The sequence below is a fragment of the Sus scrofa genome, chromosome 6, assembly GCF_000003025.6.
Source record: "Sus scrofa isolate TJ Tabasco breed Duroc chromosome 6, Sscrofa11.1, whole genome shotgun sequence".
NCBI classification, from domain to species: domain Eukaryota; kingdom Metazoa; phylum Chordata; class Mammalia; order Artiodactyla; family Suidae; genus Sus; species Sus scrofa.
In genome coordinates, this window is record NC_010448.4 from 68,482,744 (window position 1) to 68,509,355 (window position 26,612).

General features: G+C 50.0%; 1 protein-coding gene across 4 annotated transcripts in view; it reads left to right on the plus strand.

Moving 5' to 3' along the window:
* PER3 (period circadian clock 3) overlaps positions 4,891-26,612 on the plus strand; it is a 61,085-nt gene continuing 39,363 nt past the window's right edge. For all 4 annotated transcript variants that reach the window (XM_021095271.1, XM_021095272.1, XM_021095273.1 and 1 more), the window contains exons 1-9: positions 4,891-5,674; positions 6,374-6,519; positions 8,230-8,348; positions 9,869-10,070; positions 13,890-13,938; positions 17,807-17,949; positions 19,827-19,905; positions 21,948-22,054; positions 23,076-23,232. In XM_021095271.1, the coding sequence (XP_020950930.1) occupies positions 5,496-5,674; positions 6,374-6,519; positions 8,230-8,348; positions 9,869-10,070; positions 13,890-13,938; positions 17,807-17,949; positions 19,827-19,905; positions 21,948-22,054; positions 23,076-23,232 (1,181 nt within the window). In that variant the 5' untranslated portion in view covers positions 4,891-5,495. The remainder of the gene's footprint in view (positions 5,675-6,373; positions 6,520-8,229; positions 8,349-9,868; positions 10,071-13,889; positions 13,939-17,806; positions 17,950-19,826; positions 19,906-21,947; positions 22,055-23,075; positions 23,233-26,612) is intronic.

Genomic DNA, 26,612 nt, shown 5'->3' on the forward strand with positions numbered 1-26,612 from the left:
TGTGCAGGAGTTCCCTTAGTGGCGCAGTGGTTAACGAATCCGACTAGGAACCATGAGGTTGCGGGTTCGATCCCTGCCCTTGCTCAGTGGGTTAAGGATCTGGTGTTGCCATGAGCTGTGCTGTAGGTTGCAGACGTGGCTTGGATCCCGCGTTGCTGCGGCTCTGGCATAGGCCAGTGGCTACAGCTCTGATTCAACCCCTAGTGTGGGAACCTCCATATGCCGTGGGAGCGGCCCTAGAAAACGCAAAAAGACAAAAAAAAAAAAAAAGTGGCTTGTGCAGGGCAGGCCTTGTGTGGGTGGGACAGATAGCTGCCCTTGTGGGACATGGGGACGATGGCTTGGGCGGGACCCCTTCAAACCGTGGCTTTTGTTTTGATTGTGCATCTTGCCCCTTGAATGTGCCTCCATTCCTGTCCTTCCAGTCCTGGGAAACAAGCGTAAGTGGAAGGAGACTTTGTTTACAAGAAAATGCCAGTTCGTGGTAGACACCTGCTGGAGGAAAGACGCTGAGTTTCCCAGTTCCTCTGCTGACCAGTCACTGCTTTTCTTGTCCCTGGAAGAGCCCTGCCTGCAGAATGGTGTCTTCTGCTCAGGACCTTGATATAATGAAATATATATGAACTTCTGGTGCCATCTTCAAGATTTTAAAGGGAAAAATACCACGAAGGGACCCTCTTTCTCTGCTTCTCCCTTAAATGTCAGGGTTCCTTAGGGCTGAGTTCTCAGCCAGCTTCTCTCTCCAGGCGATCTTAGCTATTCCCAGGTCTCTATTCATTCCTCTGCTGCTGAGTCTGGGCCTGTTGGACATAAACCTGTCAAACTTGGTTCACCAAACAGAATGAACCATCCCCCGCCTCACGCTCCATCGTTAAGTGTCTGTTCCAGAGAATGGCGCCACCACCCACCCGGTGACCACACTGGACAGGTCCCTGGGACTTGCCGATTTGTCACTATCTGTATCACTCAGGATAAGCTGGACGTGTGCTATACCCCCCTCCCCCCGCCCCGCTCTCAGAGGCTTAGCTTTTGCTCGTTTGTGCTCTGTCCAGTGCTGTCAGCAGGAAGGCTCTATCCTCCGTCCCCTTCGTCCCCTTCGGGAGGGAGGAGGGGGACGTCGTGGAAACACTTGTCTCAGGTTAACAGGAATCGCACCTTGGCTTAATCCAGTGGATCCAGCAGCTCTGCTCACTTCTCACTGGCCAAAGCAAGTCAAGTGGCCACAGCTCCCCTCGGAGCGGGGAGGGCGTACTATCTGTCACCCAAAGGAGAAGTGGGATGTTTGTGAATATTTTTATGGGGACAGTTTCAGTCACAGAAAGGGGGAACGTTCCCCTCATCTTATATTTTCTAATGAATTGTGTCTCCTTCATGGTAATTCTTTTTTTTTGTTTTTTGTTTTTTGTTTTTTTTGTCTTTTTGCTATTTCTTGGGCCGCTCCCGCAGCATATGGAGGTTCCCAGGCTAGGGGTCGAATTGGAGCTGTAGCCACCAGCCTACGCCAGAGCCACAGCAACGCGGGATCCGAGCCGCGTCTGCAACCTACACCACAGCTCACAGCAACGCCAGAACGTTAACCCCCGAGCAAGGGCAGGGACCGAACCCGCAACCTCATGGTTCCTAGTCGGATTCGTTAACCACTGTGCCACAACGGGAACTCCCATGGTAATTCTTTATTTGCATCACTAATAAAACTTTTTTTAAAGTATGGTAATTTTTTTTTTTTTTGGTTTTGAATGAGGATTAACTGCTCTAAAACTGACCAGGCTGCTTAATGCATTTAAAAGTAAGCATCCTGGAGTTCCTGTTGTGGCTCAGCAGAAACAAATCTGACTAGTATTCACGAGGACACAGGTTCAATACCTGGCCTCGCTCAGTGGGTTAAGGATCCGGCATTGCCATGAGCTGTGGTGTAGGTCACAGATGTGGCTCAGATCCTGCGTTGCTGTGGCGTAGGTCAGCCGCTGCAGCTCTGATTCCACCCCTGGCCTGGGAACCTCCATATGCTGCGGGTGCAGCCCTAAAAAGACCAAACAAAAAAAAAAAAAATCTATAATGGAAAAGAATCTAAAAAAGTATACACACATATGCATGTACAACTTAACCACTTTGCTGTACACTTGAAACTAACACAACATTGTGAATCAACTAGATTTCAATGAAACGTTTTTTGAAAAGTGAACAGGCATCTTTATTTCCAACTGAGCTGCTTCTCACACGAGCAGAAACCTCTCTGCAAAACTAGAATTTACGAAATAAATCAATTATGACATAATTATTAGAAAAAAAAAAACCCTTTTCCCCCCTCCTCCTTTAAATACCAAGCTGCGGGCATTTAGACATCTGTTTGTCCTTCACCTGCCAAGACCACTGACAGTCCACTGCTGGCGGAAGGGCCTGCCTCGGGCCAGGGCTCTGGATCCCCAGCCTCAGGAAGGACGTCTCTACGGCAGCTGCCTCTTGTCTGCAGCTCTTGCTTCCTGCATCACTCACTCTCCCTCCTTAGTGGATCACTTCCTGGCCATCCCCACATCCCTTCCTCCCGCCAACAGACACCTGTCTACAGCCCTTCACGGCAAAATTCCTCCCTGCCGCTCCTGTAGCCCCTGCCCCACGTTCCTCTTTTTCTTCAATCCACAACCCTGAGACATCTTTAACCAGGGATGGCGAAGCCCAGCAGGAAATTCTCTGCCTTTGTCTCACCTGCAGGTCACCAGCACTGGCTACAGGTGCCAGCTCTCCCCTTGAAAGCCTTCATCATCTAGCTCCCTGGATGCCAGGCTCCTCTACTGCCCCTCAGTCTTTGCTCGGCCCCCTGCCTGATCTCTGAATCTCCGTGCACGCGACATCTGGGCCTTTGGCCCTTTTCTGTCGGTACTCTCTCGCTGACACCACTTAGCCATCACTGAACTCCACAGAGACTCTGCTGACTCCCACACATAAGCGGTATCCCCCTGCCAACCCCACCTGGATGTATACGCACACCTCAAACACGACGTGGGCAAACCAGCTCTCTATTCTCCCTTCATTAAACCTGCCTGGCCCCGACTTGCCCACCTAAGTTCATGTCCCATCGTGTGCAGCACGGCTTAACCCAGAAGCTCAGGGGGTCGCCCCCTCTCTTCTCACAACCTACATTCAATTCACCTGCCACACGCTGTGCCCCAGATGCTTCCCAATTCTGTCTTCTCTCACCATCTTTCCTGGCACTGCCCTGACCCAAGCTACCCTCAGCTCCTTTTCATTTTTTCTAATAGCCTCCTGACTCTCACCTGTTTTCTGTGCAACAGAGTCTGCCTGACACAGATCATCATCCTGCTGAAAACCTCCTTCTTTCCACTCCTTTTGGAAACAAACCCACTTCGCTTTCCCTAGTTACAGGGGCCACCGCGAGGTGGCTTTTCCTAAATTCCTGACCTCATGGCCCTCTTTCTATTCTCCAGACAAAGTATACTACCTACCTGTTTCTCAACAGCAAACCTGCTTCAGGGCCCCTGGAGAGGCCCGTCCCGCCACTGGGGGCCATTTCCCTAGCCCCTCCTCACCCTCGGGTTTCAATTTCACCTTCTCAGAGAGCCCTTCCCCGACCACCTGCCGTGGCCTGGGCCACCTGCCCCCTTTGCCCTCCACTCCCAGCCCAGGTACCCGTCTTTCCAGCAGCTCTTTCCTGTTCCACAGAGCACCTTCCCTTCTCTGAACTTCATGAAGCTGTTCATATTTTATGGCTGAATCAAATGGAGATTCCCTGAGTGGCTGGGACTTTTGCCACCACTCTATCTTCAGGGACCACAGTCCACCACTGCCCCTGGATGCACTCAATAAATATGTGTTGAACCAATGCCGGTGAACACAACACAGCTTCAGAGAAAGGAGAGCATCACTTGGAAAAATAGGTGGTATATCCAATACATAGGAACACCTGCCACGCTTCACTCCCCCCACTTCCTTTATTTACAATTCCTGTCAGTCATCCAACAAACACTGAAGATTTCTGATGTACCAGGCGCTGGAGAGGGGCCGACTTCTGCGCGGTACCTGCCATTTCGGAGGAGTCAAGGCACAATTAAAAGGCGCCTTCAGGCGGATAGTGTTTTAAAGGGCTTCTCTACATCGTTTCCCGAAATTGCGTCTTTTACACACACTAGTCTTCCTCCAGTTACCAAATGAATTTTTCACTTTAGGAAGACCAGGGAAATGTCTAAGTTCCACCGTCAAAATTCCTCTTCGGAAAACCGGGTTTGATTTTTTTTCCAGATTTGCTACACTGCCCGGGTCCTCTGAGTCCTTCACTTAGCGAGTTGCTGCAAGTGAGAGCAAGAAGGTCGTTAAAAAAGAGGGAAACAAAGGCATCCCTAGAAGACGCAGAGAAAGCGCGCGGACGTCCAACGCCTTCTTCCTGCTGCTCAGCGGGACCCCGATCCGACAGCCAGCAACGCCAAGCCGCTCTCCCGAAATCGCGCGCGGGAGCAGCGGACACCAGCCCCGCGCTCCTGGCAGCCACCTCTTCTTGGGTGGAGTCCGAGCAGGCCCCGCCCACCCCACCGCCCCGGGGCCCGCCCCCTTGTGACTGGCGGCTCCAGCACCCTATGACTGCGGCTCTGGCTGCATCAGCCCGCAGGGCCCATTTCCCCCGCCCTCGTAAAGGGGGCCGGGACTCAGGGGCCCTCCGCCCTCTGCCTACGCGCCAGCCTGCGGGGATTGGCCGAGCGTCCTCCTCGGCCCGACCTCCAGGGTTACGTAACGTTTTCTGAGCCCTTTGCCCCGTCTCGCTCGCCTGCGCTTATGTAACCCGGGCTCCGCGGTGCGGGCCCCGCCCCCGGGCCAATGGGGGACCGCAGAGCCTCGGGCGGAGGCCAATCGCGCGGCCCAGGGGCGGAGCCACGTCACGTGGCGCGCGGGGGGCGCGGCGCGGCAGCCGCCCCGCACGCGGCGGGCCCCGAGACTGCCCGGGACCCGGCCCCTAGGGCGAGCGGCGGCGGTATCGGCGGCGGGTGAGAGCTCGGCCCGGGCGGGGAGGTCTCGGAGCCCGCCAGCGGCGGATGCTGGGAGCCTGCCTTGCGTTGTGGGGCCGGGAACCTGAGGCGCCCGGAAGTTTGTGATTCAAGTTGCCGGGTTCTTGGATGCACGCCGCCGACTCAGGGCGAGCGGGGAGGCCGAGCCTGGCTTTGCAACGGCCGGGACCGGGGGTCCCCGGAGGGCTGCACAGCCCGCGAGCCACAGCCTGGTTTCCGGCTACAGTTTCTCTTGACACTTGCCATCCTTGTTTCCACCCTTCCTGTCCAGGGTGGTCCTCCTAGAATGGGCATGTCCAGGACTGTGGAAGAACACTGGCGAGAAAGTGCCTCCAGGTGAACAAAGATCAGTAACTGCCGGCTTGTGATGGGTGACAGTTTTTTCTAGTGCTATGGCATGGACCAAAATAAGAAATAAATTTCCGTCGCTGATTGCAAAGTAAAAAAGAAGCAGGCGACAGACTGAGGGCTGCCAGGCGAACGATGGAAGCCTGCGAAGATCTAGAAATGTCCAGGAGTAAATCTCAGAACCCCAGGGGGAACCAGCGACCCGAACTTGAAGGACCACAGGCCAGCGGTCCTGAGGCCCTGGGGAAAGACTCTGCGGAGATGTGGCACCAGAAACACCAGCTGCAGGGCAAATACACGGAGACCAGCCACAGGTGACATAACCTGATGGGTTTGTGGGAGGGCAGGCTTAAACCTAATACTTTGTGAGCCGAGAAAAAAGTTTAGGAGGAGGCTCAGACAACTTAGAATGAGAGGCCCTGGAGAAACTGGAGGAAATTACTGCCAAATAGGTACAGAGTGTTTGAGGGATTGAGCTGAGTCTGGGCCAGAGGGAGTATGAGGGAGTGGAAAGTGTCCAAGTTTTACCCGTTTCTTTGCCTGGGAGTCTCCACCTGTTAGAAAGGGGTCATACACCGATGAACTAAATGAGCTGATCCATATTGAGCACTTAGAAAGCGGGCCTGGCATGTAATGTGCTGTTCAAGACAACAGTTGACTTATTATCATTGACAGTGTGAGTTTGCAGACCTGGAGAATAGACTGGTGGTTGCCAAGGGGGAGGGGGAGGGAGCAGGATGGGCGGGGTGTTTGGGGTTAGTAGATGCAAACTAGGACATTTAGAATGGATAAGCAGTGAGGTCCTGCTGTACAGCCCAGGGAACTCTATCCAGTCTGTTGGGATAGACCATGATGGAGGATAATATGACAAACAGAATGGATAGATAGATAGACAGATGTAAGATGGATTGGGTTGCTTCGCTACACAGCAGAAATTGGCACAACGCTGTAAACCAACTATGCTTTCTAAAAAAAGTGAAAGTACGATGAGTTTGTCATCTTTTCTCTTACAGTGAACAGCAAGATCGAGACAGAGTGTTTGAAGAACTTATCACGGTGGTCCAAGAAATGAAAACACACTTCCCGTCGGCGAGACACAGCAAACCAAGCACTCTGGACGCCCTCAACTATGCCCTTCGCTGTGTGCACAGCGTTCAAGGTAAACCAGCTGCGGGACGCATACAGTCGGGCATGTGCACACCGGCTCCTAAACCTCAGCCAGGCCGGAGGCGTGATCCCTCGTGGTTTTAGTTACAGAAGCGTCTGGAGCTCTTCATGGTGCTTTGTATGGGACGAGCAGATCTGTACTGGTGCCGTTAGCAAGTGAGATATTCACAATAGCACTGGGAGAGCCTTGGTTGTGTAACAGCTTTGTAACCATGCAGCATTTTGCTGATTTGTTTCAAGAGGGTAGCGTTTGGCTTAAGGACGCTTTGAAAATTCGCTTTTTTTTTTTTTGGTCTTTTTTCCATTTCTTGGGCCGCTCCCGCAGCATATGGACATTCCCAGGCTAGGGGCTGAATGGGAGCTGTAGCCGCCAGCCTACACCACAGCCACAGCAACGTGGGATCCAAGCCGCATCTGCAACATACACCACAGCTCACAGCAACACTGGATCCTTAACCCACTGAGCAAGGCCAGGGATGAACCTGTAGCCTCATGGTTATTAGTCAGATTCATTAACCACTGAGCTATGGCAGGAACTCCTTTTTTTTTTTTTTTTGTATTTTTAGGGCCTCACCTGCAGCATATGGAGGTTCCCAGGCTAGGGGCTGAATCGGAGCTGTAGCCGCCAGGCTACACCACAGCCACAGCAGTGCCAGATCTGAGCCGCTACACCACAGCCACAGCAGTGCCAGATCCGAGCCGCATCTGTGACCTCCACCACAACTCACAGCAACGCTGGATCCTTAACCCACTGATCGAGGCCAGGAATCGAACCTGTGTCCTCATGGATGCGAGTCAGATTCGTTTCTGCTGAGCCACAGTGGGAACTCCCAAAGATTCACTTTTTAAAGAACCTTGTCTTCTGGGACCGTGAGGGAACATTACATTTGACTGAATAGTTTATCTTTCCCTGTCTTAGACATAATTTTAAAATGCAGTCATGGTGTGTCAGGAAACGACCCGATTAAAAACAAATGGCTGTAAGTGCTTTTTTCTTTTTATGACTTTTCCGACTTCTTCTCCGGGGATTTTAAAAATGCGCAGACTCTCTAGCACAAATCCCTGTGGCTTCGAATATGGGGCACAGTTCTTGAAAACCAGAGTAAAGGTTTCTGCCAGAAGAATCTCCTCTGAGTTGGGAGTTCCCGTCATGGCACAGTGGTTAATGAATCTGACTAGGAATCATGAGGTGGTGGGTTTGATCCCTGGCCTTTCTCAGTGGGTTAAGGATCCAGCGTTGCCGTGAGCTGTGGTGTGGGTCACAGATGTGGCTCGGATCCCGAGTTGCTGTGGCCCTGGTGTAGGCTGGTGGCTACAGCTCCAATTGGACCCCTAGCCTGGGAACCTCCATGTGCCGCGGGACCAGCCCTAGAAAAGGCAAAGAGACAAAAAAAAAAAAAAAAAAAAAAAAAGGATTTTCTCTGCGTGTATTTGGAATTTTTGGCTTGGGCACCTTGTTTTGGTACCTTAAGTGTATCTTGTTCCTTGTGATCCAGAACGTGCAGCATCTATAACATTCAAAATCTTAAGTTTGTACAACTATCAGTATTTTAGGTGAAAGAAGAAGAGGATCTGGTTTCAAGGAAAACCACGCTCAGGTGGCCTCATCCCCAAAGATCAGCCGACTGTAATAGTGATAAAAATGCTTCCCTAAGCATGCGGTTGTCCCTGCACTCCCTGTTTATTCTCCTGTGTTTCATAGCAAACAGTGAGTTCTTCCAGAGTCTCCGGCAGAACAACGGAGCGCCTCAAGCAGATGTGACCGTGTACCGTCCGGAGGAGCTGGCCACTATTGCTTCGGAGCACGCTTCCAAAAACACAGTAAGAGGTCACAGATTTTGCCGTATCAACCTGGGTGACTTTTCCTAACGCTCTTATCTAGCAGTAGACTTTTCCAAATAAGAGCCGAGCGTCTCAGTACCGAAGATTTGAGGTCAGCGCTAGGAGACCACCAAAGGGGCATCGAGCAGCTTCTCCTGCACTGGCTTGCCGGAGCAAATACAGCCCAGAGCAGGAAGCAGCGCATGAGAAGTGGTTTCCTTTGCTCCGGTAACCAGGCGCCTCTGTCCCCTCAGCCTCCCTGCATGCTCTCCAATTAAGGGAGAAAAATAACACGGCAGAGTAATTTTTGGCATCATATGCTAATCTCCAAATTGTTCATTTCTGCTCACACCTCTCTTCGTTCCCGTATCTCCTACCTCAAGTTGTGACAACTGGATGTTACAGGACAGGCGAGTTGAGATGCTGTCATTTTTTGTAAAATTTCAGAAGAGCTCTTTAGTATGTCTTCTGTGCATCTCTTCATGTTGGCAGGATAATGAATCCTCCTGTGTTGGCGATGCAATGGAGACGTACCGAATTGATGTTTAGACCTCTGTGTAGTTGTGACTTGAAGACCTTACCATATTGGAACATGCGCTATCCCTGATAGTACAGGGCTGATTTGACTCACTGGTGTGTTCGTGGTGCCGAAGTAGCTGCTGTGGATATTTAAGAGGAAAAAAAGTTCAAGAAAATGTTTTCCCTTTAAGAGGGTCAGGAGAAAGCCGGAGAGGAGAACGTTCTGTACGCCAGAGCTGGCAGATCCACCCAGTGGCTGGTTACAAATAAGTTAGGTTTATGTCCAGTGGGACACATTGGAGCCATGATTCTTGTGTAATGAGGTTTGTCAGAGACAGCATCATGGAGGAAGTGGGGTTTTTTATTTTAATTTTATCTTATTTTGTCTTTTTGCCTTTTCTGGGGCCACTCCCGCAGCATATGGAGGTTCCCAGGCTAGGGGTCCAATTGGAGTTGTAGCTGCTGGCCTACGCCAGAGCCACAGCAATGCAGGATCCGAGCTGCATCTGCAACCTACACCACAGCTCATGGCAATGCCGGATCCTCAACCCACTGAGCAAGGCCAGGGATCGAACCCGCCACCTCATGGTTCCTAGTCGGATTCGTTAACCACTGAGCTGTGACGGGAACTCCCGGAAGTGGGTTTTGAACTTGGCCTTGCAGCCTGGAATACGCAGTGGTGGAGAGAAGCCCTTCCTTTCAGCAGGTTTATAGCACATTTTGCAAAGAAGAAGGAATCAGAAGTGTATACACGGTATATGTTTAGTCAGTGTAGAATGAGCTGGGTTTTTTTTTGGCCTAGAACGTAAACCTTCAGAAGGAAAAATGCAGGTTTTCCGGTGATAACTGAGAAGTATGTTTTGTTGCCTTTGCAGGATGTGTGTGTGTGTGTGTGTGTTTTAAACTACTGAAGGTGGTGGAAACTCTAGATGAAATCCATTCGGGGCATGTTGCTAGTAAGTATCTCAGTATTTTGCATCTGTTTTCAATGTTTCTCTTAGGATACCTTTGTGGCAGTTTTTTCATTTCTGTCTGGGCGGTTAGTGCACATTTCCGAACAAGCTCCCTCAGTCCTGAACTGCAGGAAGGAGCTCTTGGAGTCCTCGCCCTTCGCTGAACTGCTTGCGCCTCAGGATGTGGGCGTGTTCTACTCGCACACCGCCCACGCCCAGCTTCCTTTCTGGAACAACTGGACCCAAAGAGGTAATGGGGCCCATATTCAGATGTTTGTCTTACCTGCTAAAGATCAGTTTCATTCTCCCAGAAATAGTACACAAATTAATGTATTATTTACACCATACAAATGATATGGTTTATCTTATTTCTTTATTTTCAAAGGCAGATTGTGATGAAAACAGTGTTATAAATGCTTCCAATAACCTAAAGATCCACTAAGTAGGCTTCCATGGAGTCAGATTAATTTTGCAGATTGTCTGCTATAAATAGGGTGTGATTGCAGCATGCCCAGTAGCAGGTTAATTGCTACAGAGGTTCTGTGTTTCCTTTAAATTAATAAACCTCAGTATTTTTCCTCTTACACTGACTTCATTATTTCTCTGTTTTGCTCTGGAGATAGACTTCTCAAGGGTAGATCCCTTTTCCAGTTTGTTTGTTTGTTTCTCCCTGAAAGGTACGACTCTCGTCACTTTGTTTTCCTTGTGAAATGCTGCTTTTCCTGAGCTGGCGGGGGAATGCCGGTTTTCAGTTTTCTTTGTGACCCTGTGACCTTTCATTCATTCATTCGTTTTTCTTTCTTAGGTCACCCTTTATCCTTAGTTCATATTCTTTGTGAAGTGTCCCTCTCTGTCTTTTTTCTTTTTGGCCACACCTGTGGCATGTGGAGGTTCCCAGGTCAGGGAACAAACCCATACCACACAGAGCCACAGCAGTGACAGTGCTGCATCCTTACCCCGCTGAGCCACCAGGGAACTCCTGTGAAGCATCTCTTAAAGAGCTTAGTGTAGATGAACTTATTTTTTTTTGGTCTTTATCTGTCTTTTTAGGGCGGCACCTGTGGCATACGGAGGTTCCCAGGCTAGGGGTTGAATTGGAGCTGCAGCTGCCGTCCTACACCACAGCCACAGCAATGCTGGATCCTGAACTCCCTGAGCAAGGTTAGGGATCAAACCCGCAACCTCATGCTTTCTAGTGGGATTCGTTTCCCCCGTGCCACGACGGGGACTCCAGATGAACTTTATTCTTGATTCTGAACCCTTTTCTCTTGTTTTAGAAAATTTTTAATTACTTTATTGTGGTTAAAAAAACACATTCCCAGAGTTCCTGTTGTGGTTCAGTGGTAAAGAGCCTGACTAGTATTCATGAGGACACAGGTTCAATCCCTGGCCTTGCTCAGTGGCTTAAGGATCCGGTGTTGCCATGAGCTGTGGTGTGGGTCGCAGGCACCACTAGGATCCTGCGTTGCTGTGGCTATGGTGCAGGCTGGCAGCTGTAGCTCCGATTAGACCCCTAGCCTGGGAACCTCCATATGCCGGGTGTGTGGCCCTAAAAAGAGAAAAAAAAAAAAAAAAACCATTCACAAAATCAACTGTCATGATCATTTTCAAATAGCATTAAGTCCGTTCACTCTGTTGGGAAAAAGATCCCTGGAACGTACTCATCCTGGATTTGAACCCAGTACTCAGTTCCGTCACGTGACCCCTCACAGGCTTCTCTTCTCAGCGACAGACCCACGTTCTGTATAAGCTTCAGGAGAGACACGTGTCGCTCTTGCTCCCTTCCGGCTCCGCCTCCTGTTCCCATCACTAGACACACCAGCTTCATTTCTCTTCCACTTTCCTCGACGTGTGTTTTCCGCCTCTCCTTGTCCATGTTTGTCTCTTTGCTTTTGTTGACCTTCTCTTGGTCCTGGAGACATGGAGACCCTCTCTGTGCTTTGGTGGATTAACTGTTAGTCTTCACAGGACCTTGTGGGGTGCAGGTGCTGTTGTTCCCCCAGTGGACGGCTACAGTAACTGCGATGGCCTGGGTCCACAGAGAAGCGGGAGGCTCACTGGGGGAGGCGGGATGCGGGGAGGTGAGAGGGGCCCAGGGCCCGCAGCACAGGCCTGGCTGGAAGGACAAGGAGGGCCAGGGAGCAGGGGCCTTGGGCTGCAGCACAGCTCAGCCAGCAGCAGGGCCAGGAGGCCAGAGGGGAGTCCAAGCTCTGTCACATGCTGGAGGAGCCTGGCATCTCCACGGAAGGGTCCTGCCGAGGTACCACTCCACGCACAAGTCCGGGCCAGGGCTCCGGCGGCGGTCAGCTAGGTTCCCCAGAGCCAGGAACTGCGCCAAAGTCACAGAGGCACAGGGCTAAGTGACTCAGCCAAGGTCATACTGCCTGTGACTGGAGCCGGCCTTCACCTTGGCAGCATGAATCCGGGGCCCCTCTGACCACACAGTTGCTGGGGCTGCACCTTAAAGCAGAAGGACTGTCATCGGACAAAGCTGAGCATCTGGAACTGGACCAAGGGACGGTTCGTGTCCACGAGAATCAGCTCAGAAGATGAAGGATGTTTTTGAAACAGTCTCATCTTACCTGAATTCCCCCATGAATTTATCTAAGCTTTTACTGAAACCTTTCTCTGTTAAGACTGTGGCCTATCTTAAAGTAACGGATTTCTTAGGCTCACTCGATCAAGTTCTTTCATGTATCTGTCACAGACATTCTGTAAGAACTTCTGGTTTCAGAATTCTGGGACCGTAACTATCACAGTCTCATGAATTATGATAGTTTGATCATTGGTTCCTTTACTTTTATATTGCAGGGGTTTTGTGGTTTTTGGCTTTTTGGCTTTTTAGGGCCGCCCCCACGGCGTGTGGAGGTTCCCAGGCTCCGGGTTGAATCAGAGCTGTAGCCGCCAGCCTATGCCACAGCCGCAGTAACTCGGGATCTGAGTCGCATCTGCGATCTACACCACAGCTCATGGCACCACTGGATCCTTAACCCACGGAGTGAGGCCAGGGATTGAACCATGTCCTCATGGATGCTAGTCGGGTTTGCTGATCTCTGAGCCACAACAGGAACTCCCAGTTTTTTTTTTTATTGTGAACGTTTTTCTTGATCATTGAAAAGCCCATTTTCTGATTCTTCCTATGATCCTTAGAAGTAGGAAAACCTGGACCATGTTTGGTATTTTGGTTCTTTCGCATTCTCATTGTAATGCTCATTTAGTGTATTTTTTTAAAAAACATCTCCTTGGTTTTAAACATTTCCTTGCTTTGTATAACTGAGGCCTTTCCACTCCAGCGAACAAATCCTCCAAAGATACATATTCAGGGAGCTCAACCAGAGGAAGTAAACGTGGTCAGCAGGCACGGGGAATGGGTTCCGTTTCCTCATCTGTCCGAAGATGGGCACATGAGACATTGCTGAATGACCACCGCACAAGTCAACAAAACAGGTGCCAAAATCAAGAAAGCAGAGCCATTGGCGTGAGGTTGTGAGAAGGTGTTGCGAATGCCCCGAATGTGTACAGTCTGCTGGAGCTTCCTTTGCTTAAGTGTGATGAGAGTCATTAAATGATCATATTTAACCAAGGAAGATGATGCTCTGGGGAGTTTATCCAAGGAGAGAAAAAACAATGGAGGAAATTTCTCTATCCTGTACCCCCAAAGCTCTAAGGAGTCTAAATGCCCAGTTTTGGGGACACGTCCAGACTCTTCCAGTGGACTTGAGTGTTACCACCAAAATAATTGTGTCGCAGGATTATAAGGTCGACGATTGAAGTGGCGAGTCTGGGCAGGTGTTGCAATACAGACAGGACGGCAGGTGGAAGGAGCAAAAACCTGGGTCTGGCCTCCTCACTGTCTCACCTGAGGGTTACTGTTCGAATCCGAAAGCCCCCCCCCCCCCCGGAAGAGACCGGATACAACTAGATCTCAGTGACAGGGAGGGGTCTTACTTTAATCAAGTGTGGCTCTCACTTTGAAAAAGCAGTTTACTGTTTGGCAGTAGCTGACGATGTTGGAGAAGGAACTGCTTTAGGGGCGGGATGCTGACGTGTGTGTCTTTGTTTCCGGCAGCCTCACCGCATGACCTCGCGCCCGTGAAGTCCTTTTTCTGCAGGATCCGGTGAGTTTGAGGGCCTGTGGAAGCCAGAAACGGTGCATTAGGCTCTGGCTTTGTTTTATTTATAATTTTTAGTTTTTATTGCAGTAGAGTTGATTTACAGTGTTTCAGGTGTGCAGCAACGTGATGCATTTATACATATGTCTCTCTCCTTTTTCAGATTCTTTTCCATGATAGGTTATTACAGCTGTTGGATATAGTTCCCTGTGTTATGCAGTAGGTCCTTGTTGGTTATTTATTTTATGCATAATAACCTGTGTCTTTTAATCTCAGACTCCAAATGTATCTCTCTGATTTTTTTTTGGGGGGGGGGCACACCCACAGCATGTGGAAGTTCCCGGGGCCAGGGATGGAACCTGCACCACATCCGTGACCCGAGCTGCTGCAGTGACTGTGCTGGACTCTTAACCTGCTGAGCCACCAGGGAACTCCCAATCCCTCTGATTTTATTTTTGCACTTGATTCTTCTCTGTTCAGGTAGGGCCACTGTGGATGCAAGACAAGACTTGGCTCTTCCTGTAAGAAGTTTGTATTTTTATTGGAGAGAAGCTGTGTGTGCTCATGAGAAAAGTAGATAATTCATGCAGTAGGAGAAAAGACGAGAAAAGTCATTCTTAACCCAGGACCATGTGAGACTCACTGGACATGAGATGTACTTTCAGATGAGTGTGGTTTGGAGTTCTTTTGGTTTTGTTTGGTTTTTGTGTTTCAGTCGCATGTAACATTAATTTTTGCAATTTTGGACATCCTTAAAGAAAGCAGGGTAGTACATGTATGAGACGGATGTATGAGGCCCAGAGACCGCGAACTAGAAGAAAAGAGATAAAAAATTTAATAGTTGTTGGCTTCCAGTAGGACTTATTAGTGATTTTTTTCCTTCTAATTTTACTATGATATGTTAATGTTACTTGCACAGTAAAAAGAAAAAAATGTTTTTACATGACGTAAGGGGAGTTCCCATTGTTGCTCAGTGGGTTAAGGACCCTCTGTGAGGGTGCAGGTTCGATCCCTGGACCTGCTCAGTGGGTTCAGGATCCAGCATTGCCGTGAGCTGTGGTGTAGGTTGCAGATGCGGCTCGGATCCAGTGTGGCTGTGGCTGTGGCGTAGGCCGGCAGCTGCAGTTCCAGTTCAACCCCTAGCCCGGAAACTTCCATATGCCTCGAAGGATACGGAGCCATAAAAAGGAAAAAAAACTGATGTCGTGACTGCCAGCAGGAGTACTGAAGTCACTAACTGCTCTGGATATTGAGCAAGGAGGAGTCCTTGTCATGGATCATTCAGATGCTCCGTGGAGCAGGGGTTACTTGAGCTAAGGGTGTTGGGATGCGTGGGGAGGGGTAACCTGAGGGAAGGCGGGGAGGGGGAGGGGCTCCCTCGGTTCTTTCCATCCCCGACGCGGGAGTTGATGAAGATCTGAGAGCAGTGCCTGCTGCATAGTAAGTCCTGTATGTGTTTGTTACGTTAGTAAATATCTTCTGATGCCTCTTCTGAGCCAGGCCCTGTTACAGGTGCTGGGCTCAAAACAACGTTCTGTCCTCGTGAACCTTACGTTCTGGGGGGGAGGGCCTGGGACCAATAATAAAGCTATGGACACATGCATGCGTTGGCTGCAGTAAGTTCCCCAGCAGAGTCGGGATGCTGGGCCGTGGAGAGGTTGTGTGTCTTCTGGGCGGTCAGGGAACTCTGATGAGAAGCCTCACTGGGGCCAGAGCCCCGAAGGAGGTGAGGGAACAAGCCGTATGTGCGTGTGTCCAAGAGAAGAGTGCTCCAGGCAAGTGCAAAGGCCCTGGGGCAGAGCGCATCTGGCCTGGGCGGGGGCGTGGAAGACAATGAGGAAGCAGGGCCAAAGCACAGGGCACATGAAGTTCTGAGTGAGTCGTTTAGTCCAGGTTAACCACTTAGTTATTTTTTAAACTTTGGGAATTTTTCAAAATAACGTAAAAGTGGGGAAAACAATACAAGGGAGTGTTATGACCATTTAGCATGAATAACTTGAACCCACGGCCAGTCTTGAGTCATCTCAACCACCTGGGTCCGTCCCCCCCCGGCCCCCCGCTACCGTGACCCCGATGTTGTTTTGGATCAGTTTGCAGATCTCTTATCACTTCATACTTCAGAGTGTTGTCCTAAAGATGAGGTTCTCCGGGCTCCATCGTCCCTCTTTGGCCAGCGGGCGCTGCTGCTTAACTAGACTAACTAGGTCAGCTCTGGGCAGGGGCTGCTGGTTAACTAGACGAAGGAGGTTAGCTCCTGGCAGGAGCTGCTGGTTAACTAGACGAAGGAGGTCAGCTCCAGGCCCAGTAGTTTGGATGGTGCCCTTTGTTTCTCGCCTGCCGTCTGGGGTTGCTTCAGGAACCTTCAGTGGCAGAGACAGGACGTTTTCACTTCTTTAGAAGGAAAAAGCATTGACGTGGTGACAGGTTTGTGTGACCGTGTGATGTGCAGGCTGAAGGTCGGGTGGGGGGACCAGGGAAGGAGCTGGGAGGGTGGTTTCACTATGTAGCCGAGGACCGGCAGGACCTGGACCAGGCGGGAGGTGGACGCGGGACAGGTGGATACCAGATGTTTCTGTGATCCAGGTGCCGGGATAGATGGATGGCTTTGTTTGGGGGCGGGATGGAAGGAGTTGGGTGAGGGAGTCTCGGCTCAAGGTGCCACGACTAGGGTGGGGGGAGTCGGAGGGGAGGGCGTGTGACTCGGTATCAGACGACGTGCAGCTTCGATGAGAGCTCTCCCTCGAGAGGTTGACCAGGCATTGGTGCGGGAGCCTGGGCTGCAGGGGCGAGGACCGGGCTCAGGTTGTTGGCATAGCGACGGCATTGAGAAGCCCTGGGCCAGCAGCTCCCCTCCCAGGAACGGGAGCGGCCGAGACTGCAGGTGCAGACACGCGCAGGTCAGCTCGGGAGAGGTGAGGGCCGAGGCTGCTGCAGAGAGCAGAGAAGCGGCCCAAGCTGCTGGCGTTTGGGCAGCGAAGGGGCAGGCAGGGCGGGGGGGGCGCTGGGCACCCAGGGACACGGATTCAAGTGGTGGTCGGGGCGGAGATGGCGGGGCATGACTTCAGTCTAGGATGTTGACTCTGAGAGGGTAGTGGCCCCACATCCAAGGGGATCTTGTCCAGCCAGAGTGACCACACAGGATGGACATCCTGGCAGTCAGTGGGGGGGGGGCAGGTTCCAGCTCTGCTGTTGTGTATCCCCTTCACAGCCCCCCACCCCTGTCCCCACCCACTGCCTTGGCCTCAGTAGAGAAAGAATTAGAGAACCATGTACCTGTGGCCAAGTCTATGCTTGGGCCCCAGGCTCCGCTGTCCTTGAAGCAGAGCACTGCACAGAGGTCAAGGTCAGCAGAGACCTGGGGGGGTAAACCAGCCCATGGCCAAGCCGAAGACTGGCTGCAGGACACAGGCTACAGGGGCTGAAGTGGTGCCCCTGAGTCAGGTCTTTGAAAGGGGGCGTGGGGAGGGGGGATGGGGCTGGGGGTGGGGGCCTGCCCGGGGCTCTCCCAGGGAACCCTGCCTCCCATCATGTGGTAAGTGGTTCAGATGGGCGAGACAAGACTGGGCCGTCCCCCTTCCCAGCAGAAGGGAAAGTCACCCTGGGACTTGCGGCCCCTTCATGGTCATGGGGGTGAGCCGGTTCTCCGGAAAGCCTCCCCTCCATTCGATCATAGACGGGTGGCGTTGCCCTTGGGTATTGGAAATTTAAACATTTTCTTCTTTTTGAAATGAACATGTTTAAACATTTTAGATTTGGACACGTCTCACTTGGAAGTTAGCCCCAGAGTGTCCACTTGGCCTAGTTTCGTGTTGGACCGAGTGAAGGTTGGTTAGTGTCGGGAGCGGCACTAACCAACTGACCTTGTTCTCGGCAGTGGAGGCGACGCCGGGAAGCCCGAGCGGCTGTACGGCCCATTCCGGATCGTCCCCTATCTGATCCACCTGCACAGCCCTGCCCGCCCGGAGCCCGAGCCCTGCTGTCTCCTGCTGGTGGAGAAGGTTCGTTCTGGTTACACAGGTGAGTCAGGAGCATTTGCTTCTAGATCAGATGTGAGGTGTCAGCACGTCAGAGCATCAGAAGGGAGCCCTTGAAAGCCTGTGTCCTGCAGCCAATCTCCAGCTTGGCCATGAGCTGGTCCCCCCGCCCCCGAGTCTCTGCTGACCTTGACCTCTGTGCAGGGCTCTGCTTCAAGGACAGCGCGGCCTGGGGCCCAAGCACAGACTTGGCCATAGGTACATGGTCCTTTGATTCTTTCTCTACTGGTGACCTTCCTGTGGCCTTTTGCTTCTGTCTTGTGTGACATGAGAACATCAGAATTGTTTCATAGAGATCACAAGAATGAATTTGTGTTTCTGTTTTGGCTTTTCAGGGCTGCATCTGCAGCATATGGGAGCTCCTGGGCTGGGGGTCGAATGGGAGCTGCAGCTGCCGGCCTACACCACAGCCACAGCAATTCAGGATCCGAGCCGCGTCTGCGACCACAGCTCACGGCAATGCCGGATCCTTAACCCAGTGAGTGAGGCCAGGGATCAAATCCTCAGCCTTGTGGATGCTAGTTGGGTTTGTTACTGCTGAGCCACAATGGGAACTCTGAATTTATGTTTTTCAAGTGTTTTTATAACCCCCTAGGTAAAAAGCATAGTTCGCATCTAGTGGTGACAGACCGCATTGCTAAATTCACGTATCAGTACAGTAGCAGCTTCCCTGTATCATTTGAAGTTACAGTCATTTCTACTGTAATGTAGCATTTGCTTTCCTAAAAATTCACGCAATTCACACCAGGCTTATGGGGCACAATACTCAGGTAATCCTACATTAAAAATAAGATGGGGCTCTCGTAACACAGTTTCACACACTTCATGATTAAGATGGGCACAAACGCTACAGTAAGTATGGCTTATCACCCTGGCAAAGCCCTGCCATCTGCTGTACACCTGGTGTCAGAGGGGCTGCAGCTCGGGCATTGTCCTGGGGGTGGAAGGAAGGTTGTCTGACCCCGGGGTGAACAGGTGTGGCTCGGGGCGCTCGAGGTGCACAGGGGCCGTGGGCACGTGTTTTGGGTGTGTGCATGTTTCTCAGTGTTCCCAGGGGCTCCATTCAGCTGGATGCTGTTTCCTTCCCTCCTTCCTTCCTTTCATTCGTTCTGCTTTTCGGAGCCGCCCCTTCGGCAAATGGAGCTTCCCAGGCTAGGGGTTGAATTGGAGCTACAGCTGCCAGCCGGCGCCACAGCCACGCAGGACCTGAGTTGTGTCTGCAACATACACCACAGCTCAAAGCAACGCCCGATCCCCGACCCACTGAGTGAGGCCAGGGATCAAACCCACACCCTCATGGATGCTCGTCGGATTCGTCCCTGCTGAACCACAACGGGAACTCTGTTTTCTGCATTCACGTCGTGTTTCTTGCAAGGGCAGTCGTGCATAAGCAAACGCAGAATTAGCATCACCCTCAGGTTGCTCGCTGGGGTATCCGTCACCGTACTTTCAGAGTGGACTATGGTAGCACTGGCCATTCCAACTGTATTACACAAAAATGTTCCTGTTGTACTGACATTTCAAATCCTATTTGCTTAGTTATATTCAGCCTCTAAATAAAACATTTCACCCTGAACCCTAAGTTACTCCAGGTGTGACTGTCAGATGTTTGTGATAAGGAAGCTCTTCAGTGCACACAGACTCCCTCTGTTTAAAGCTGACTTGAGTGGTGTCACATTTCGACCTTACCTGTTCATAACGAAAATTATTAAAGTGTTCATAACGAAAATGACCAGTTTTCAGGCCAGGCCCGTAAGTGAGATGTCTGCCATTTCACACAGAGTTTCTTTGCTTGGCCGCATGTTAAGTGGATAATTAATTAGATATTTGCCTTTCAACACGTCTTTCTGTTTGTCATAGCTCCTCGAATCCCAGAGAATAAAAGGGTTTTTACCACAACACACACCCCAGGGTGCGTTTTTCTTGAAATAGATGAAAGGTAAGTGCTTCTTTAAGCCTAAAAGAAATTTGTTTCGGAAAATAAATGAAATATTATAAAGTAGACATTGTATTTGCATACGTCTGCCCTGCATAACTAACTGACGTCCATCCATCTGTGCATTGGGTTTTTGTTTGAAATTTACGTCATCTAAATTTTTAATACACATATCGTGTGTATTATTAAACTTTTAAGATTTACAAGTTATCATATGTGATGTAAAAGCTTTAGGTAAGCCAGAGAGTGTTTTTCCATTTTGCGCAAAAGGACAGTGAATCTGGGCCGCACAGTATGTGATTACAGTTAAAACGAGACCAAGACTCTGGCCTCCTGCCCTTTGCCAGTGTAATTTCCACTGGACAAGTGCGTCCCAAGCTGTTTATGATGAATTTTTATTAGTGTGAAGTGAGGGGGGGGAGAGAAAGAAAAATAAGGCAGATTTTTTTTTTTTTTTAAAACTGAGTTTATGTAGGAGGTCCCGTCGTGGCTCGGAGGTTAACGAATCCTACCAGGAACCATGAGGTTGCGGGTTCAATCCCTGGCTTCACTCGGTGGGTTGAAGATCTGGTATTGCTATAGCTGTGGTGGAGGCCAGCAGCTGTAGCTCCAATTTCACCCCTAGCCTGGGAACTTCCATATGCCACAGGCGCATCCCTAGAAAAGACAAAAAAAAAAAAGCTGAGTTTATGTAATTTACAGAATTGTTATTTATTTTGAACTTAAGTCCTTCCCACTTTTTTTGGTGATTAAAATTAGTCTTATTTAAAGAGTAGTGACAGTAGACGGTAGTCGTTGCTTATTGTTGTTTTTTAATGACTTTATTTGGAAAAGTAAGACGTTATCCTCTCCGGATCAGTACCCTCCATTTCCCCACATTTCTCTAAAAGTTTCACTTATTGTGGAATCTGGCAATCTGGGAGCCAGGTACCATACCACCCAGATACACAAAGCAAAAATGTCAAGATCCTGACACAATTATGATAGGCATTAATTTTGATTTTTTAAAAAACGTTAACCTCTGAAAATGGGCTTATTACCCATTTATTACATTTAGTTGCCCTAGCACTGAGCAGTAATTGATGAGATAACTTTGTATAATACAATCTGTGGAAAGTAAGGAGGTGTAGCTACAGATGCTCTGAAAGTAAGCTTAAATTGATTGCATTCGAAAGCATTTGTGAATTTGAACGTAAGGGAGATGTTTATGGAGCCGGTTCTTTCTCAGTCTTCCTGAATGTCTGGTCCTGAGAATTCTCCTCTGAGCTTTTATCCTGCCAGTGTCATTGTGACTGGTAGTCTATTCGATATTACCTTTGAGGAGACATTGTTTTTGAATAATTTTAATTATTCTGCATAAATTCGTAGCCTGCTTTATTCATTTAACGTCACAGCATTTGTCTATATTGTGATGTGGTCTTTGTAGATTTTTTAAAAGGCAGAGAATTGGACGGCATCAGAGGCCTCTGAGGAACTTGTTAAAAGTGTAAACCCGAGGAGTTCCCGTCGTGGTGCAGCAGAAACGAACCCGACTAGGAACCATGAGGTTGCGGGCTCGATCCCTGGCCTCGGTCAGTGGGTTAAGGATCTGGTTTTGCCGTGCGTTTTGATATAGGTCACAGACACGGCTTGGATCCTGTGTTGCTGTGGCTGTGGTGTAGGCTGGCGGCTGTAGTTCTGATTCAACCCCTAGCCTGGGAACCTCCATATGCCATGGGTGCAGCCCTAAAAAGCCAAAAAAAAAAAAAAAAGGTGTAGACCCTTAGTCTTGCCCCAGATACTCTGATTCAGTAAGTTTGTGGTGAGCCTGCAAGTCTGGTTTTAGATGATTTTGATGCAGCGTGTCAGAGGACCAGTACTTGTTAGATTGTGTAACTGTCTCCCCACAGGAGAGGCCCTTTCATTGTTTATTGCTTCTGTAAATGCTGTCATGAGCATCTTTTGCATACCTTTTTTTTCATATTTAGAGTTTAGTTGAAAAGTATTCTTGAACGTATATAAGGTACAAAAATGACGTATGCTGCCTGTGCTGTGTCTGTGCCCAGAGCAGTGCCTCTGCTGGGTTACCTGCCCCAGGATCTGATCGGCACGTCCATCCTGACGCACCTGCACCCGGAAGATGCTGCTCTGATGCTCGCCGTACACCAAAAGGGTAAGCGCACCTTCCTTCCGGGGGGACGTTTCTTTGCATTCATCTTTTTACATTTTTTATTTCACTTCTCACTAAAGTGTCTCACAAGCGCCAGTCCCTGGAGGTTAACTTTTAACCAGGAAAGCAGAGTATTGAAACTGCTCAATTCTTTTTCTCTTTTGACATTCTAAAACATTTTGCCTGAAAAAGACATTTGCAGTACATATCCATGTTCTACAAATAGCGATTTTGCTAGAGGGGGGTGTGGAGAAAAGGGACCCCTCCTGCACTGTTGAAGGGAATGTAAATTGGTGCAACCACTGTGGAAACCAGTATGGAGGTGCCTCAGAACATTCTGTGCACCTCTACCATGTGATCCAGCAATCCCACTCCTGGACATCTATCCAGACAAAACCATAATTCGCAGGGATCCATGCACCCCTGTGTTCATAGCAGCACTATTCATATTAGCCAAGACATGGAAACAACCCAAATGTCCATCAACAGGTGAATGGATTAAGAAGAGATGGCATATATATGTGTGTGTGTATATATATATATATATGCAAAGAATACGACTCAGCCATAAAAAGAATGAAATAATGCCATTGGCAGCAACATGGATGCAGCAAGAGATACTAAGGCAGGTCAGAAAGAGAAAGACAGATACCATATGATACCATGTATGTGGCATCCAGTATACGGCACAAGTGAACCTGTCTGCAGAGCAGAAACAGACTCACTGACATAGAGAACAGACTTGCAGTTGCCCAGGGGAGCGGGGAGGGAGTGGGACCCCGTATTCTGTGACGTTTAGAAGGATAGGCAGTAACGTCCTACCGGGCAGCACAGGGAACGATGCCCAGTTTTTTGGGATGGGCCCTGACGGAAGATACGCTGCGAAAGGGAGTGCAGAGAGACGCGACGAGTCCCTTTGCTGTGCAGCCGCCTTTGGCACAACGCTGTGCATTGACCCTCCTTTACTAAAGAAAGAAAGATCCGAGTTCCGCACGTGGTACCTTTGTCTCACTGTTCCATGTAGTCTTGAAGCTTGCGGGCCAGCCTCCCTTTGACCACTCACCCATTAGATTCTGTTCTCAAAATGGGGATTACATCATCCTGGATTCCAGCTGGTCCAGCTTTGTGAACCCCTGGAGCCGGAAGATTTCTCTCATCATCGGTCAGCATCAAGTTCGAACGTAAGTCAGTCGGTTTTCATGGGTCTAAAAAATCTTCTTTTTCCAAGTGATATTCTTTGAATTATTTGACACGTGACCTGAACGAAGGAGAGGGTTTCTTTTTTCAGCGCTTCTGGAAGATCTCTCGGCCTTAAGCAGCAAGAGCATCGGAAGTTTAGGTTCTACCTCTTTGGCTTAATGATTCCTTTCTGGGAAGAAAACGTCTAAATACAAAGAAGCCTCATAAAGGAGAGACAGATTGTGCAGGGTTACTTAATCCTAATCGCAGACTCAGAGCAGCTGAAACGTCCACCATTAAGTAAATTGGGAAATAGTTGCTTGACCTGTTAGCGTATTGGCCAGTGAAAATTTTTACAGAGATTGTGGAACAGAGGAAATTGAGGCGTTAGGATAAAAAGCAGCGTGCAGATTTTTTTGTACAATGCGATTATAATTATGTTTTAAGGTGATTATGCTGAAGATACACGAACACTCTGAATAGGAGGGAAATATAATAATTGGTTGTTGTGGGTAGTGGGGTTATGGGTGAGGTTTTATTTTTGTTTTTTTCTTCTTCTGAACATTAAAGTTCTCTTTCGCGGGCACGTAAAACTTCTTAGAACAGCCTTCTGCTGTCAGATTCCACTTCACTGGTGTCAATTTTATCAAATCTTTATTTTAAAAAGTTAGATTCTGCCATGTGTATTTTCCTGCCAGCATGGCTGGCTCCAGCTTGCTTGGCTGTGATTCCCTGTCTGTAAAACAGTCTTGCAAAAATGGATCTGGAACAGTGTAGCCCACCACTCCTATAGCCTCAGATGCTCCTCGTCCCTGGACTTTGCAGACCATTTAAAACTGACCTGTACTTGTCTCAGCCAGCCTGTAAATTTCCCTTTGATGTCCTTTTTTTTGTTTTTTTTGTTTTTTTTTTCCTTTTTTAGGGCTATACTTGCAGCATATGAAAGTTCCCAGGCTAAGGGTCGAACCAGAGCTGTAGCTGCCAGCCTACTCCACAGCCATAGCAACATGGAATTCAAGCCGCATCTGTGATCTACACCACAGCTCAAGGCAACGCTGGATCCCTAACCCACTGAGTGGGGCCAGGGATTGAACCTGCATCCTTGTGGATATTAGTCAGGTTCATAACCTGTTGAGCCGCAAGGGGAACTCTGAAAAGAACTCCGGTTCTTTAAGAATGGAAATTATACTTACCTCTTCAGTATCATGCTGAGATGGAGAAATTCTGTCTTGTATTTTGTGCTCCAGCTTTGCACATTTAAGCATAAAGCTGAGAACCGTGGACCTACCAGTGAGACTGACTTTATCCATTTTAATGTGGTGACTGAGTGATGGGCAACCCTGGTGAGATGAAGCCTCAGGGCTGCTCTGACCTGGTTGTGCCCCAGGGTTTGACTGCCATCAGGGCAGGTCTGCAGCCTTAATGGAAGAGCTGGGCTCCTTGCCGCCCTGGCTCAGGAGGCTGGTTTGTGCTAAAAAGCTAATTTAATAATTAAGATAACAAATAGGACTGCCCAGTAAGTGCTCTTTGTGTTGGTCAGAAAAGACTTTTTTATCCAGTAGGGAAACCTGTTGGGAAATGAAAATAAGATCAGGAGCTCCCTTTGTGGCTCAACGGGTTCAGAAACTGCATAGCGTCCGTGAGGATGCAGGTTTGATCCCTGGCCTCACCGAGTGGGTTAAGGATCCGGTGTTGCCATGAACTGTGGTGATGCAGCTCGGATCTGGTGTGGCTGTGTCTGTGGTGAAGGCTGGTAGCTGTACCTCCGATTGTACCCCTAGCCTGGAAACTTCCATATGCCACAGGTACGGCCCTAAAAAGACAAAATTAAGATCAGATGGATGCTCAGAAGAGTCTAGGAGATCCCAGAGCAAGGACAGCTCTGGAATGGGTCTGAGTACCACCCGTCAGTTCCAGAGCACGTCCTGGCCCCCAAGCGGGCCTTTCAGTTCTCTGATTAAAGAAGTTTGAGATAAACTGACACACGTATTCATGGTGTTTTCAGGGTTTTCAGGAATTATTCCAATATTTGCATCTCAAGATCCAGGGTTATGTGGGACGGAGTTGAGAGTCTAGTGGGTGTGGACCTCTCACCTAAAACACTCCTTAGCTGTAACACTTCTAGAATTGCTGTAACGCGTGTATTTATTCCGTAAGTATCTACTGGTCCCCCCACAGCAGGCGATGTGCTGGCCCCTGAGCATGAGGTTGTAAACAGGACATTCTCTTTGTCACCGTGAAACCTGCGGTGTATGGAGAACAGAGGACAGAAATGGCTGTGACACCTGCGTAGCCTTGAGGAAAGTGTGGCAGTTGAGGTGGGGAGGGGTCTGCGAGTGCCGAGCAAGGGGCTCTAAGCACGTGCTTCCCGGTGGCCCCGTGGGAAGGGAGGTTAGGTGCTCTGACCGCTCACTTTACAGAACAGCACCCATGGTCCGTGAAATAGAGTTTCCCGGCGATCACTTAGGGAGGGAGTTGCCCAGCGGAGCCAAGAAGCAGATTTTCCTCCCTGGCCCTCTGCCAGGTTCCTGACAGCAGCACGGCCACCACCTCATGCCGAGTTTGACACTGTCTGATGAAGGCAGTGCCTCTGTCACCTGCGTGCGCGTCATTTGGGGTCATGCCATTGGCGATGAGAACAGAACTTAGTTTTGTGCGAAGGGTCACCCCGATCTCATAGCACAGAGCGGTCCATTCTGTTTCCCTTCAGAACCTCACTTGAACCGCAGCCAAGGGCCTCTCGTGGGACAGGGAGTGTGGTTACACACCTGTCGGCCGTACCTGCTGCCTGGGCTGACAGCCCCTGTTGGTGCTGTGGGAGGTGCCAGAGGAGCAGGTGCAACAGACCAGGAGCTGAGCTCCAGGACCTCGTAGGGGGGGGTGCGGGGGGGTGGACAGGTGAGACGGGTGCTGTGCCAGGCTGTTTGTGCGTGACATCTTGGTGCCGGTGGCACCGGTGGACAGGCCGAAGCACCCCCGGCTGCTCGGTCCAGGTCTGGGTGCGGGTGCGATGGGGGGCGTGACCCTGCTCGTGATTGTACTTTCTGGGGAAGCGTGTCCCTTTTTAGGGAGCTGAGCTATGGGGCTAAGTGGCGAGAAGCAGCTGGCGGGATGCGTGGTAGAAACAGGAGAGGAGCCAGCTGGGGGTCGGGCGTGTGGCCTTGGCCCTAACCCTGCCGCCTAGCTGGGGACTCGGCACGGTTCTCCACCTCTGACCTTTGGACCCTGCCCCCCCGGGATCGTGAGTTTGCAGGAGGGGCCGTGTCTGACCCAGTACTCCTCCCATGTTGACCGCGCTCCTATGACCAAGGGGCAGGACAGTGTGGTGGCCGGGATGGTGTGGCCTGGGGCCTGGACCCCAGCCCTGCAATACCTGTTAGCC